Raw genomic sequence first — 15,088 nt, 5'->3', positions numbered from 1 at the left:
CGACCCAACTTAGGCTGCAAGGGGCAGGCGGTCTCACCTCGGAGCGAGCTTGATGGGGCTTCCGAGAGGCCGTGGGCTGAAAGCTGTGTGAGCAGAACCCTCGGTCTGATCCAACAGGGCTCTTGGGGGGGGGGGGAGATAGGCAGGAGAAGGACGGGAGGTGAAAGACGTCAAAGGGAAAAGCAGAAAAGGATGGGGCCAAAAAGAGCTGGGAGAAGAGGGCAGCTTGGCAAGGGCGGGGAGCTGCAGGTAAGTCCCCCGTCTCCAATGGGCACTGGGTTGGGGGTCTCCACTCGAGGGCTCTAGTCTGACGCTGTTGGTGAGGCAGCTGTGCTCCATGTTGGGGAGCTCCATGTCCTTCTCTTCCCGGAAGGCCCGTTTCTCTCTGGCTCCCTTTGGGATGCACCAGATTGGCGGCTGTCCGAGTTCTGTTCCTCCGGAGCCAGGAGGTGTGCGCCTGAGGCACCTGCAGAGGTCCTGAAAAGCCCCCAGGGGAGCACCAGGACCATCTAGAGCCACCCGACGGAGGGGAAGGCGCTTCAGCGTCCCGCTCACTCGGTGGAGGCGGCCAGATGGCTGGCGCAAAGTAATCTTCTCTCTTGTCCCCTTTCTTTTCTTTTCTTTGGCCGCTCCAGACACTAAAAGAAGAAAATGTTTCCTGAAGGGCTGAAGGGCCCTTTCTGAACATCCATTAGAGGCTTGAGTGTCGGGGAGGGGTTGCAGCTGTGCTTGTGCCCCCCTCCCATACCTAGTTAGACGCTTTTCAAAAATCCCCCCCCCCCCCGTGCACGCAACCACCGGTCCCTTTATTTTTGCTGCCTTGAGCAAGAGTGCCGCCTTCGCTCTCGGGAAGTGCTTTGCGATGGGCCTGTTTTGGAGCACCAGGGAGGTTCTTGGCAGGGGAGGGGAGGGGAGGGGATGGGGGGGGGTCCTGTGCTGTAGGGAGGCTGCAGAAGAGGCCTTGCTGGCTTGAAAGCCACAGTCTGCCCCACTGGCGCCACTTAGCAGAGCTTGTGATGTGCTGAACCAAGTGCAGCCCCCCCAATTCAGCAGGGTATTCCTAACCTCTCTGCTCCTGCTGCTGAAGGCAGTGGAAATTGAATTGGGGAGGGGAGGGGGATCAGGGACAGTCCTGGATGGAGAGCCGATTTGACTTAGCCCTCTTCTCCCAAATGGGGCCCCAAAGTGACGTCCATCCATCACCTTATGGTGAGCCTCTGAATCAGTGCCTTCCAAAACGACCTCTCATCCACAGCCTTGCTCAGGTCTTGCCAAGGAGGGGGGGGGGCCCATGGCTTCCAGGACAGAGTCCTCCCATCTCCTTTGGGGTCTTCCTGGTTCTCTCCTAGCTTTCCTGGCGTTATGATTTATTCCAGTGAATCTTGTCTTCCCATAAATTGACTAAACCAAGGCTGTGGTATTTGGATGCCTTAGAATGCTTTGGGCAGATCCTGCGTTGAGCAGGGGGTTGGGCTAGGTGGCCTGTGTGGCCCCTTCCCACTCTAGGATTCTGTGATTCTGTGACTATCTCACAACATGTCCTTGACTCTTAAACAGTGGGGTCTAGCAGTGAGGATGGGAATTGCCTCCCGTTGCTAGAACCGGGTAACCTTCTAAGCTAAGAACACCAGAAGATCCTTGCTGGGCCAGGCCAGGGAGGGTCCAGCCTCCTGCCTCACCCAGGGGCCAGCCAGTTCCTCTGGAAGGCCAGCCACAGGGCAGGGAGACCCTGAGATCTCCTGATCTTGCCTCCTGGTGCTGCACAGACTGTTCCTGATTGGGGAGGTTGCCTTTGCTTCCCACAGCTGGTTGCTAGTGGATCGAGCTCTTCTCCCTGGCTCTGGCTCGGCCCCCTCTTTCAGCCCTCTGTGCTGACCTCGTCATGGGGCACGAGAGTGAAGCAGAGAATCTGAGAGGTGATTTCTGAGGAGCCCCACGGGGGGTCGTGCTTTAGTTCTCGGGTAAGAGGCCTGCCCAGATATTGAGGGCCACATTGGCTGGAACTTGGTGGGCTTGGGCTTTTGCCCTTTGTGTGCCTGCCGAGTCCGGATGCTGCTTCCGCCAGAGGTGCCCCAGGCTGTGTGAGGAGGGGCCGGTGTGGAGGCTGCAGGCTGGTTGCCAGGCTGTTGTTGCCACGGGCGCTTTTGTGTCGCTGGCCGGAGAAATCACTTTCGGTCCTGGAGTCTGCGGGTCATTCGGGAGCAGAACTGGCAGCAAATGAAAAATAGAAATCAAGATAAGCCGGAAGGCTCTGGCAAATGTCTGGGAAATGGATGGACCTTAAAGTGCCCAAATAATTTACCCACGGCGCTCATTGTGTGTGTGTCTCCCCCCTCCCCCCTCCGAAAGCGTGCTGAGTCCTTGGAAAGGGCCACGCAGGAGAACCTCTCAGGGCTCCGGTTGCCTTTTAGATATTGCCCGAACCCACAAGGATCAAGTGGGAAGACCCCCAGGGCAGGGTCCCTCTTAGCTTCCAGGATCCGCCAGTGGAGATCTGCCTTTGCTTTCCTCTGAGCAGCAACCCTGGACTTCCTCGGGGGTTTCCCTGCCCAGTGCTAGCTAGCGGGGGCCGATCCTGCATGCGCTCCCAAGTTATCCCAAGATCAGGCTGACGGGGCAGTCCAGACCAGCGGAGCGGGGCCCTTCAAGTCCTGCTGTGGGTCAGAGCGCATTTGGCCGGGTACATGGAAGCCCTGGAGGTCCCTTCCAGCGCTGGGATTCTGTGACTCTAAGCAGCAATCCATTCAGTCAATAGAAACAGATGTGTGAAGGGCGGGGGGGGGGCTGTAAAAAGAGGGTCTGCTTCAAAACGTAGTTCAGTCCGAGGAGTAATGGGCTCATCCATCATGGGCGTGAAAAACACTCCAGTGGGCATAACAGAAAGCCCGGCGCGAGACGGAACAAGATAAGCAGATACAGCGGGGAGCTACTGCTCCAGCACTTACACCACCTAGAAAGGAGGAGCATAGCATCCATAAAGGAGGTTAAATGCTTCAGCTGTGCCTGTGACATTCCCATTGTGTCTTCTGACCTGGTTTCCTCCTGAGCGAGGTGGTGGGTTTTACGCTGTGCTAATCTGTCAATAAAGGGGAGTCTCTAATGCCTGCAGAGAGCAAAGCTCACAGAGTCTGGCTTTGAACTGGCATCACTTTTTAATGCCTCCCCCCTCCAGCACACCCCTTTCCGTCCTGTCTGGTTCTGCAGAATCAAATGCCTCACAGTTTTAGGATGCACTGAAGCCGGACTCTGGAGAAGCAGCATAGCTATTTTCCAGATAAGTAAACAGAAGAATAACGGGAAGGTGCAGGGAGTCACTTCTGCAAGGGTCACTTCTGCCTTTTGCAGCATCCCTTGCCCTGTTGACTGCAGGTCCTCAGTCTCTGCATTTTAGGTTCGTTTGCAGTGTGGCTTATGGCATCATGTGTCAGCAGTGCCCTTCCAGCCTCTCCATCGGTCCCTCCCAAACTCTGACATTAAGTCTGACATTAGAAACTACCGCATTTGAAAAACAGCAGGGCAGCATTTCAACCTTCTAGGTGGGACATTCAGTTGCTGACCTAAGAGTAGCAGTTCTCTTAGAAAGGAATTCCAGAGGGAGGTTAGCAAGACTGATAATGACGCTCAAGACAATACATCCTCCTGGACTGAATCCAGATCTAGGTTTCCTGTCTCATGACCAATGCTGGTCTCTCCCCTCTGTGTGTGTCTCCAAATCCAATCACGCCTGCTGTGGTCAGTCACCTGCTGTTGCCATTTGGCCACTGAAATCACTCCAGTCTTCAAGATAGAAGGCAAGAAAGACACATGTTCTACCTGTTTTGGGATAAGTGATTGGTGACCCTACCACAATCTTTGCTAGTCTTCAAGGTGTTCTTCCTCGTTGCAGTGCCCTGGACCTTGTGTAGCCCCCTTTCTTCATTACGGCTCATCATGCCTTGGCTTCCAGCTGCATTGTGTTCCCATCATGCAACCCTAGTTTTATTGCATTGTTTATTGGAGGGCCACAATGTCCAGTTTGCTTTCCATGTTTTGCAATCTGCCTTGAGCCTGTCTGATGTGAGGAGGTCATGCTCCAGGAAGCTCACTCAAGGACGGACTCCGTAGGCTTTTAAGGTGTCCTGGAACTCCGGTTGACTTCAGGGATGCGTCCTGCGATGGCCCTTCGATGGGGGCTGGGGAAGGGGGCTGGCTCATGGACATGCTTCTCTCCATAGGCCCCACCCCCTGTACCACCAAGCTCCACCCACCCACATGCCTCTGGCACCAAATAGGGAAGCGCTACACCAGTGTTGCCTCTTAATTTCCCCCCTACTGAGCAGAGCAGCTCGCCTCCTGAGCAGAAGAGAACAGCTGGAATCCTCGAATGGGCACCGGCAGTGCAAGTTCCTGTGCGGCTCCAGGCTGCTGCTGCCAAGGGGGCCTCCTGGGCGGATGAGCGGCTGCCAAGGGCACCGTACCCTGCCCTGGACTCCTCCCTGTTTCCTGAGGCAGAAGGTGATGGCTGGCAAATGCATGCTCCCATCAGGCTGCAAGCTCTGGGCTGGTGATGCTACCGGGGCCCTTTTGTAGGCAGTGCTGTGTCCCCTCTGAAGGGCCGGGTTGCCCTTCAGGAGTGCTGTGAGCTCTGTGGCTGCCATTGTAATGACGGGTCTCCTTTGCTGCTCGTAGCTGCAGGAACCAGCCTGGCCTGGGTCTCTCTTAGCTTTTGTGGAGGGGCTGTGACTCAGAGGCCAAGCATCTTCTGGGCCTGCAGAAGGGCCCGGGGACAATCTCCAGGGGGTCAGGTAGCATTTTGTGAGTGAGTGTGTGTGTGAACCTCCCAGTCGCATCTGCCTGGTGGAGGTCCTATGAGTGAATGTCCTGCAAACGTCAGGGGATGAGAAAGGTCTCTCCCTGGGCCCTGCAGAGAGGTCTCTCCGGACTAAGAGGCCTGATTCAGTGTAAGGCCACGTTATGTGGATTGGGCAGGCCAGGCCAGTGTTCGGGCAAAACTGTATACTCTGCTTGAATCAAAGCTAGAACTGCGTGCAGGAGCTAATATTTACTTTTGGAAAGTGACGGCCTGCACACAGAAACTGAAATTGGGTTGAAATTGATTCAAAAAAATTTTTTGGCTGAACATCCGGAAGGAGTTCCTGATAGTGAGAGCAGTTCCTCAGTGGAAAAGGCTTAGTTGGGTGGTGATGGGTTCTCCATCTTTGGAGATTTTTAAACAGAGGCTGGAGAGCCATCTGACGGAGAGGCTGATTCTGTGAATTTAGGCAGATTGTGAGTGAGGGGCAGGAAGGGATGTGCCAGGGTTTTGTCCCTTGTGGCCCTTCCTTGCACACCCAGGGAATTGCAGACCGCCACTGTGGGATAGAAGGTGAATTTCCTCCAGGCCAGGCTGGATTCTGGAGATTTTCAGTGCGGAAATCGCTTGACATGAAATTTGGGGGCACTGTGGTTGGGCAGGTAGTTGTGAATACCTGCATGGTGCAGGGGTTGGACTAGGTGACTCTGGAGGTCCCTTCCAACAGGTGCTGCATGGAACATTCTTAGGCCCACCAACCCACAGAGCGAGCACAATCAAAGTTCCTTAGAGCAGCTCTCCAACTTCCAAAATGTGTCCCTAACTCATTGATACATGTAAAAGCTGCAATGAAGGATCTGCCTGTCCTCTTTTTAGACATGGCTAAAAATCAGTTTACTAGTTGATGCCTTTAAATCAAAGTGGATCAAAGCTATTGAAAACAAACTTAATAGCCTAGACTTAGTGGTTCTGCATTTAGGCCATGATGAAGCTAGACAAAATATAAATTGGAGGGTCACAGGTATTGAGCATCAAAAGGACCTTTCTAGCTTCCATTCATTTAATGTGCCTTTCCCTAGCAGGTATGTATTAACACCCGCTCCCTATCTCTGTCAGCTGGAAATAGTCACAGAAGGCCATACAAACTTGCCAGATGCCCAGCCCTCCCCTCTGCTATTCTAGAAGGAAAATTTAATACGATCCCTGGGGAGAAGAGAATGTGTCCATGCAAACCTAAGGAACCGGAAACCATTAACCATGTTTTTATCAGATGCCCTTTTTATAGGGAACCTTGTGCTGAGATTATTGAGCCTCTGACTAGATATAGGAATGCTGAGGATGAAGAGGGTTGAATTAAAAAGCTCCTTATGGTAGATAGCACACAAACATACACACACACACACACACACACGCACCCCTTCCAGGTTGCAAAGTACTGTGCAATTTTAATTAAGATCAGACAACTTAAGTATAGCTGCTGTATAGTTTTAATCTCTTGATTGACCTGTTTTATTAATGTTTAATTTTTACACTACGTTTACTCTTTTATAGATTTTTGTTACTTTTAAAAAACAAATTGGCTGCCCCTCTCGGGAATTGATTCAATCCAGTCACACTGTTGGAGCCGACCGGTTCTCTGGCTCATTATTTTGGCACACTTTGCCACTTTCTACCCAGGCAGGTGGTCTGGATTTGGTGGGCTCAGTGGTGGGCTCAGTGGTGGGCCAGCATCCTGTGCTGGGGTAGGCCATGTGATCCTGTAGACCAGGGGTAGTCAAACTGCGGCCCTCCAGATGTCCATGGACTACAATTCCCAGGAGCCCCCTGCCAGCATTCGCTGGCAGGGGCTCATGGGAATTGTAGGCCATGGACATCTGGAGGGCCGCAGTTTGACTACCCCTGCTGCAGACTTTAAGCGTCAGGATTCTGTAAAAGTGCAGCAGACGGATTTGGGCCCCTTTCAAAGGACTGTTCTGATCAGGATCGGATCCGTTGTTGGCCTGGTTCCGAGTAAAGCGATACAGCGGAGGGGGTTTCTTACGGCAGACCTCACCCCACTAGCCAAGCGCTGCCTCTGAAGCGCTGGGGCCATTTCAGTCTGTGCTGCTTTCCCCCCTCCCACCTGATCTTCCTCACCTCCCCCCCCCCAGAAAAAAATGTTCTGCGTTTTGTGCTATAGTGCTAAAGCAAGATAGTGTCTCAGCAAGATCAAGCCACCACAATCGTGCCTGTGTAAAACTGAAGGGCTAGAATGATTTAAGGGTAAAGCACTCAACTTGGGGGGGAGGGGGGATGGGTGAGAAAGATCGTGCAGCAAAAACGAGCATGTACGGGGGGAGGGGGGTGGCATTAGAGGAAGCACTTTGGACATCTTAAACAGCACACCACAGCGGTCCAGAGGCGCAACGAAGAGGTGAAAATGAAACAGAGCACTTTCCCGCAAAAGGGCTCGGCCAACGGGGGGTCTGTAGGAACAGAGGCATAAAACCCGTTAGCAGCCGGTGGCTAAAATGGTTGTGCCTGAACTGCCACCCAGGAGTCCATTAGCAACCTGCCACTAAAGCGGATCACAAAGGTGGTCCGAAAGGGGGCTGGGCCTTTGGCCCTGGCTCCTCTGAGGCTCTCCCCCGTAAGCGTCTCTCCTTGCTGCTGCAGAGGGCAAACAGGCACGGTGGGAGCCCTTGGAGCCCCGTGGAGGCAGAGGAAGACCCCGGGTCCAAAGCCCCAAGCAGAATGAACCATCCTCCTTTTCTGATTGTTCTGTCTCCGCAGGATGAAAGTCTGCTGCTTCCTGCTGGTTGCTCTGGGCGTTGCTGACTTGGGAAGTCCTTCCGGTGAGTGAGAGGCCAGCGTGGCTTGGGCTGGGGGGCGGTGGGATACTTAGGTCATGAGCCCCCCCTCCCTGCACGTAGTGCCTGTGGGTGCCCTGTGCCCACCAACACTTTCTTGGGTGCCTGCCAGGTAGTTTGGAAGGGGGTGGGGCTTTCGCCCAGCAAGGCTTTTGACTGGCCGTTGAAGGTTTGATTGACTTTTAAAGGTTGTTTTTTCATCCGCTCCCACCACAGCCCAAGGATCGGAGGGAGGGAGAGGTGCCTGTGGCGTCCCCTTAGGGGCCCTACCCCCCTCACCCCCATGCTCATCCTCCTGCCCTCATGCACCCATGGGTCACTTTGAGGAACTGCTGTGTGTGTGGGGGGGGGTTGTGGGGGGGGGACTTGATAAAACATTGCAGCCAGGATATGGGTGGCCTCTTCACCCCCCCCCCACGTTTCCTGCCCACAAGATGATGGAATTTCTTCTTTGCAAGAACCTCTTTGGCCTCTATGGCCCCTCCCAACTCTATGATTCTATGGTTCTTTGCACAAGGACATGTGACAGATTATTTTATTTGCTCCCAGTCTAGAGATGCAGGCTGAATTGGAGTGTTAAAGCCCCATCAGACAGTCTGCAGCACCAGGGGCTCTGATTAGTCCGCTTGACTCTTGTGGCACAGGGAATATTATTGGCCAGACGGCAATGTGTTTGGCCAGCAGACTGGACAGAGAACTCCTTTGAATTAATGATTTAGAATCCTAGAGTGGGAAGGGGCCATACAGGCCATCTAGTCCAACCCCCTGCTCAACGCAGGATCAGCCCTAAGCATCCTAAAGCATCCAAGAAAAGTGTATATCCAACCTTTGCTTGAAGACTGCCAGTGAGGGGGAGCTCACCACCTCCTTAGGCAGCCTATTCCACTGCTGAACTACGCTGACTGTGAAAAACTTTTTCCTGATATCTAGCCTATATCGTTGTACTTGAAGTTGCTGCATCACACTGCCTGCTCATGTTTAGTTTACAATCTACAAGTACCCCAAGGTCTCGTTCACACACAGTGCTACCTAGAAGCGTATCCCCCATCCAGTAGGCATGCTTTTCATTTTTCTGACCCAGATGCAGAACTTTACACTTATCTTTATTAAATTGCATCTTGTTCTCATTTGCCCATTTTCCCATTGTGTTCAGATCTCGTTGAACTCTGTCTCTATCTTCCGGAGTATTTGCCAGTCCTCCCAATTTGGTGTCATCTGCAAACTTGATGAGTAGTCCCTTCACCCCCTCATCTAGATCATTAATAAATATGTTAAAAAGTACTGGACCGAGCACAGAGCCCTGATTTCATATATCTTCTATTTTAAATAAAGTATCACCCTTCATTAGGCAAGGATTTAACATTTAAAAAGAAATAAGGGAGATTCACTATGTGGATCCAGAATAAATGCATATGAGAAAAATCAGGTCTTCTAACATTTCTTAAAACTTGAAACATAATGATTACAGTTTTCTAAGATTAAGGTAAAGTGGATTTTAAGCCGACAGGCAGAATGCTACGTGAAATATGAAGTCCTGTGTACAAGATGTGCCTGCCCAGGTCATGGTCTGCTTTGACTGGAAGCCCCTGCAGAGAACCGGATTAGACCCTTCCCCAGCCTTTTGGGTAGGAGCCCCTCTGCACATGAGGAGTTGTGGGTGTGTGATACATGCCTTCCTCACGGCAAGTGCGGTGCAGAGAAGGACATCCCCGTATGTCTTCCTGGAGAAGAGACACCGTCTCCCACCCGCCACGCCCCCCCACCCCCCAAAATGCGTTGACTGGGCTGTTTGCATGTCGAGGGCTTTATATTGCCGGAAGAGCCCCTCCTGTCACTCGGTGACTCAAAGCCTTAAGAGGCTGCCGGGGAAATAGCTTGTTTTGTAGTGCTGGTTTTTGTGTTCTCAATTTCCTCCTTCCTCCTCTGTCTAACTTTCCCAGGGGCTCCTTGCTCTCTTGAAGACACTCTCAAGGAGTGACCACATCCTCTCTCTTCCTGCCCTCCGTCTTCTGTCACCCTGCCCTCGGGACTTCTTCTGGCTGCTTCCTTGCTCAGATCTGAGCCCCCCCTTTCCCCCCCCCACCCTGAGGTAGCTTAGCAATCCTTAAAGGATGGTCAGAAATAACCGTGATTCATTGCATTGCTGTGAGAGGTGGGGACGGATTGCCACTTCGGAAGCTTTTAAAAGAATTTAGGAAGTGATGGGGATTTCTTCGTCTGGCAGTCTGGCTGCAGTGGCAAAATGGAGCCTGCAGGTTCAGAAGCAGTGTAGCTGTGGTGAGGGAAGGCTGTTGACTGGGGTGCCTGGGGTTCTGACCTCCTAGCTGGCTGGCTGGAATAGGCTGAAAATCCCATCCAGAGGGTTAGCCGCTGCCTGGCCCTTTCTGAAATGGAGATGATGAAGAAGGGTTGGTTTTATATACCACTTTTCTTTTCCAGGAGTCTCAAAGTGGCTTACAACCGCCTTTCAGGACATATATGTGCCAGCCTAAGGGCAGCAGTTCTTTTACAAGGGAATTTCAAAGGGAGATTAGAAAGAGAGGCTGATAATGAAGCTCAAGACAATGCATCCTCCTGGACCGAATCTAGACCTGGGTCTCCTATCTCATGACCAATGCTGGTTTCTCCACACCTACTCGCCCTCTGCATATCACACCTCGTCCCATCACAGCTGATGTGGCTATTCCCCTGCTACTGTCCTCCAGCCTCTGAAATCCAAGATAGGGGAGGTGGATTCACATTCTAGCTGTATCTGAAGAAGAGTCCAGAGCACCTTAAAGTCTAACCTTATTTTTTATTTTATTTATTTATTTTTTGATATTTGATATCTTCACCTCCACCGCGGACCAAGCCAGCTCATGGCGGTTTGCAATGAAAATTCCCAGTAAAATACAGATAAAGCAACAACAAACTCCAGGCAGCCTAAGATCCTCCACTCCCCCCCCCCCCCAACTCACCAGTCCCGCATGGGCCAATTTGGTCCCCCCCCCCTAAAGACTCTCGAAATTCCCTCCATGAATCTGTCTGTTCCTCTTTTCAAGCTGCTTATTACTGAGGCCCTCACCACATCCCCTGGCGGCAGATTATGCATTTGGATCTCCTTTTGTCCCTCCTGACTCTTCCCTCCTGGGGAGGGGCTCCAATCCCTGCATCCTCAGCCTCCTCTGCCCTTTCCCCAGCTCTGCAGTGTCCCTTTGGAGAGGTGGGGATGAGAGCTGTCTCGGCTTCACCCGCCTTGTGAATTATGCCCATCTGTTGCCAGTGCCCTGGGGCAGCTTGCTTTCTGCTTGGGAGTCAACACTCAACGGTTCGCTTTGCAGCCCTCTGCCCAGAACCCCCCCAGGAGGGGCAAAATGTTTCAAGTTCTTCTCCCCCTTTTTGGGGAAACCAGATCCCATTTTTCCTGCCGTTGCTGCCGTGAGGAGGGGAGGGAGAGGGTCCTCCCAGCCCTTTTGACCAGCTGTGAACTGGTGCATTTTGCAAGGGCAATGCACTCTCTGGGGAACAGCCCTTTGCTGCCAGTCAGTTTGGGACCTGCGCTTTGCAGCATTAGCAGGGAGTGAGCGGTGCAGGTGTCTTAAGGGAGGGAGGGAGGGAGGGAGGGAGGGGGGGGTGTCCCTGGCTCGGAAGCGGGCGCTGCTCACGGTTGCCAAGGGCCTGACCCGCTGCTGCCAGCCGGCCGTGTTTCCCCTGGCAACTGAGGGGCCGTCCTGCCTCTGCGTTCTGCCCTCCTGCGGAGTCCGTGAAGGGAAGAGATGGGCCAGTGCTGGGCTCTCGTGGTGGCTGCTCTGGGGGTCAGGAAGGCGTTTTCCGCCGTGCCAGATTGGCCCAGGGCACCTGGAGGCTTTCTGCCTTCCTCTGGTCCTGCAGCGGGGGCCGTTGGGGGCCGCGCATTCCTTGCTTTGCAGAAGAAGAGCTGGCTTTTGGACGGTTAACATCCATGGGTTCGGAGGTGCTCACGGACCCTGGGAGTGATGTGAGAACTTTCTTAGGACCCCAGCATGGTGCAAGAAGAAATGGAACTGACCCCCCCCCCCCCCAAAAAAAAGAAAGAAATCACAACTTATGTGCCTAAGCAAACATTGGATCTTCCGGCCAGTCCATGCTATTGGCCAATTTCAGTTTAAACTGACTGGATCTGGCAGACGAGATCTAGCTGCTCATTGGTCAGTTCCATTGTTAGCTACGATCCTTCCTCGGACCTCAAGCTCGGTCCTGGCCAGGTCTAGAGACACAACAGGTACTCTGCTTTTCATGACCTGAAGAAATCTCAAAGCAGCTGAAAAACACCTTTCCCTTCCTCACCCCACACCGGACACCCTGTGAGGTGGGTAGGAATAAGAGAGCTTGGATAGAACTGCTCTGCAGGACGGAAGACGTTTAAGAGAACTGTGGCTGGGCCAAGGTCACCCAGCCGGCTGCATGTGGAGGAGGAGCGGGGAATCAAACCCAGCTCGCCCACCCCTCTTTAAACACTGCACTAGACTAGATGATGCTTGAGTTCCTTCCAGCTCTCCAGCTCTGTGTGTTCCTCTGGGTCCGTCTTAGGCAACTGCCTGGCTTGGGGCTTCAGCAGGGAGGACCTGGGGGTGGCGCCAGGGGAGGGCAGGGCTTTCGGAGGGGCCACAGCGGGAGGGTGGTCAGCCCACCCCCCACCGCAGCCCTTTTCTCCCTTGTGATGTGATGTCCTTTGTCTGCAGAGCAGTCGTAACACCAGGCAGTTCCCTCACCACCTCTTCCCCAAGCTCACTTCCTCGTCTGCAGCAGTAGCCCCCCCACCCCCCACCTGCCCACCTACCTGCCCGCCTGCCCCTTTGCTTCTTCGGCCGCCCTGCAAAGGACAGTCCCGCCTGGGCAGAAACTGAGGTGCTTCTGCTGATGGGGGGGGGGGGTAGGGGGTACCCAGAGGCCACCGTGGGCTGAAGAGCCCGATGTTTGGGGGCTGGTCCCGCCCCATCAGCCAGAGGGCACAGGGTCCAGGGCTGCTGTGATGAAAACGGACGAGCCCCCAGCAGTGCGAGATGAGCCCCTGACAGGCAATTAGCCTCCCGCCCGACAGGCCCATTTGTCTTCTTCAGGGATCGGACAAAACAAACCGAGGCCAGCCCCGCCCCCCCCCCCCCCGTGTCAATCGAGATTCTTTCCCACAAGCCCCCCTCCAGGCTGTCTTAGGGGGGGGGGTCCCTTCCTCTGCCCAGACCTGCAACTCTCCCTCTGGCTGGGGGAAGTGCAGACCTCTCAGTGGTGGGGCGCTCCCCGGGAAAGGAAGGGCTTCAGTGTGGCTGGGTGAGCCCCCCCCTCCCCCTCCCCACGCATTAGATATTGCTATCTCTAGCGGAGCTATCCAAGTGGCCAGCCGTAAATTGATTTCCACATTAGGAGATGCCCTTTGCATCCAGCAGCTGCCGCCAGCAGGGAGAAGGAGGGCACCAGCAAGCTAGAATGGGCTTGGGGTGGGGAGGGATTTGATCCCCCGGAAAGACCGGGAAGGGCCACCAAATTGCAACTGCTTGGGGTGACCCTGCTTAGCAGCTGAAGTCCCCTGGGTGAGCCGGCCTGGCCATCCCGCTCGGGGCTTGCTTGGTGTGAATTCGGGGCGTGTTTTATCCAGGGGTGGCCAAACGGTGGCTCTCCAGATGCCTGTGGACTACGATTCCCATGAGCCCCGTCCCTCCAGGCCGGGATTGCCGTCTCAGACTGACTTCAGCTGGATTCCAGCGTGGCCCACAGACTCAAAGGGTGGGGTCCCCGCAAGACATGGCCCTGCGCCTCTGCTGGCTTGCCCGGCTGACTTGTGGGGAAATGCTCGGCCGGTCAGACGGTGGGACCGAGGGACGTTTGGTGTGGCAGAGGTTTCACCGGCTTTTGGGCCGTCTCCGTGCCTTCTCTTCTTCACCTTGCAAGAAGCATCACCTGGAACGAAGGACGGTTCATTTCTGTCATAGGTTCTGATTGCGGGTAGTGTTCAAACATGTCGAAATGCCGTTTTGTAGGGCATGAATACTTCCGCTCTCTGGCTCCGGGCCGCAGGCGTAGGAAGGTGGGAGGGAAACAGGCGCAATAAAAGCATCTCTTTGTGGGGCTCCTGTCTAGGTTGGGGCGTTGCTGAGTCATGGAAGGAAGCGCCTTCTCTCCCCCCCCCCCCCCCGGGGCTGGGCAGGCAGCCACAGCGGCTGAACAGCCCCCCTCTCTCCTCTCAAACACTGTGCCGGATTTCTCCATGGCTTCGTGCCACGGCCGGCCTCAAGCCAGGGGGCCTGTTCTGCCCCTCTCCCTGAGTTTAACGAGGGGCTTGGGTCGGTCTTGTGTGATTATTAGAATCACAGAAGGGGCCTCCTGGGTCATCTAGTCCAACCCCCCTGCACTATGCAGGACACTCCCAACCCAGTAGGGTCCCCTGGCCCCGATCCTCCTCCTTGCTCTCCTCTGCCCCCTCCCCATTTTGTCCACGTCCATTTTGAAGAGAGGCCTTCCAAACTGCCCACGGGGCTCCCGGTGGGGTCTGACCGGGCAGTGTTCAGTGGGGCTCTGACATCTTGTGGTTTTTGCGTGATGCCTCTGATGCCACAGCCCAGGACGGCCTTCCCCTCCCTTACCAGCCCGTCACGCCTCAGCGCCTGTTTGCTGATCCGTTTGCCTCCTCCCTAGAGCGTTGTGACGACTGGGGTGTCGACACCATGAAGCGCAAGCCGTTCTACAACGGGGAGCCGGCCAAGATCCGATGCCCGCTCTTTGAGGCCATCTTGAAGTGTAACTACAGCACCGCCCACTCAGCCGGCCTGACTCTGATCTGGTACTGGGTTGGGCAGGGCCGGGACCTGGAGGAGCCCATCAACTTCCGTCTCCCTGACAACCGCATCAGCAAGGAGAAGGACACGCTCTGGTTCCGGCCGGCGCTTCTCAACGACACGGGAAACTATACCTGCATGCTCAGGTGAGGCCTCGCTCCGCTCCAGGGGGCTCAGTGCCGTCTTTCCAGGAAGCCTACTCGAGGCAGCTGGCCCAGTGAAGCATAGGAAGCACATAGAACACACCAGAATGTGGGAAGGGCTGGCCTCAACTATTACCAGGCCAGAGAACGGCAGAAACTGCTGAGCGGCTTAAAAGTAGCTTCATGAAACAGCTTTCAAGCTAGGAATTCAAAGCAAAACAAAACAGAAAGACCAATCCAAAAGTAAAAGCCCGGGTTAAAAGTTACATTTTTGTCTGGCATCTAATAAAGAAGCTGGGGTAGCAGATGACCCAGAAGGAGTGGTGCAACTCCGTGATTCTGTGATTCTGTGAACAGCGCAGGTCAAGGAAATGTAATGAGGCTTCTTTCTGAAAGAGGAAGGTCAGCCCAGGTGCATTGGATGGAACTGGACCGGGGGGGCTGCGGGCTCTGGCAAAAGGATGTGCGTCAGTCGTTAGGTGATAGCCGAGAGGGGGGTCTCGGGGGATAAGTCCG

The 15,088-nt window shown here is 54.4% G+C and overlaps 1 protein-coding gene across 2 annotated transcripts in view; it reads left to right on the top strand.

Annotated features, from left to right (window-relative positions):
- The window catches only part of LOC143842793 (interleukin-1 receptor accessory protein-like), a 54,629-nt gene that overhangs the window by 14,362 nt on the left and 25,179 nt on the right, over positions 1-15,088 (top strand). For both annotated transcript variants that reach the window (XM_077347997.1, XM_077347998.1), the window contains exons 2-3: positions 7,565-7,626; positions 14,290-14,575. In XM_077347997.1, the coding sequence (XP_077204112.1) occupies positions 7,566-7,626; positions 14,290-14,575 (347 nt within the window). In that variant the 5' untranslated portion in view covers position 7,565. The remainder of the gene's footprint in view (positions 1-7,564; positions 7,627-14,289; positions 14,576-15,088) is intronic.

This window comes from Paroedura picta, chromosome 8 (assembly GCF_049243985.1).
Source record: "Paroedura picta isolate Pp20150507F chromosome 8, Ppicta_v3.0, whole genome shotgun sequence".
Taxonomy (NCBI): Eukaryota; Metazoa; Chordata; class Lepidosauria; order Squamata; family Gekkonidae; genus Paroedura; species Paroedura picta.
The sequence above is the reverse complement of the archived record's forward strand: the minus strand, read 5'-3'. Positions and strand labels throughout refer to the sequence as shown.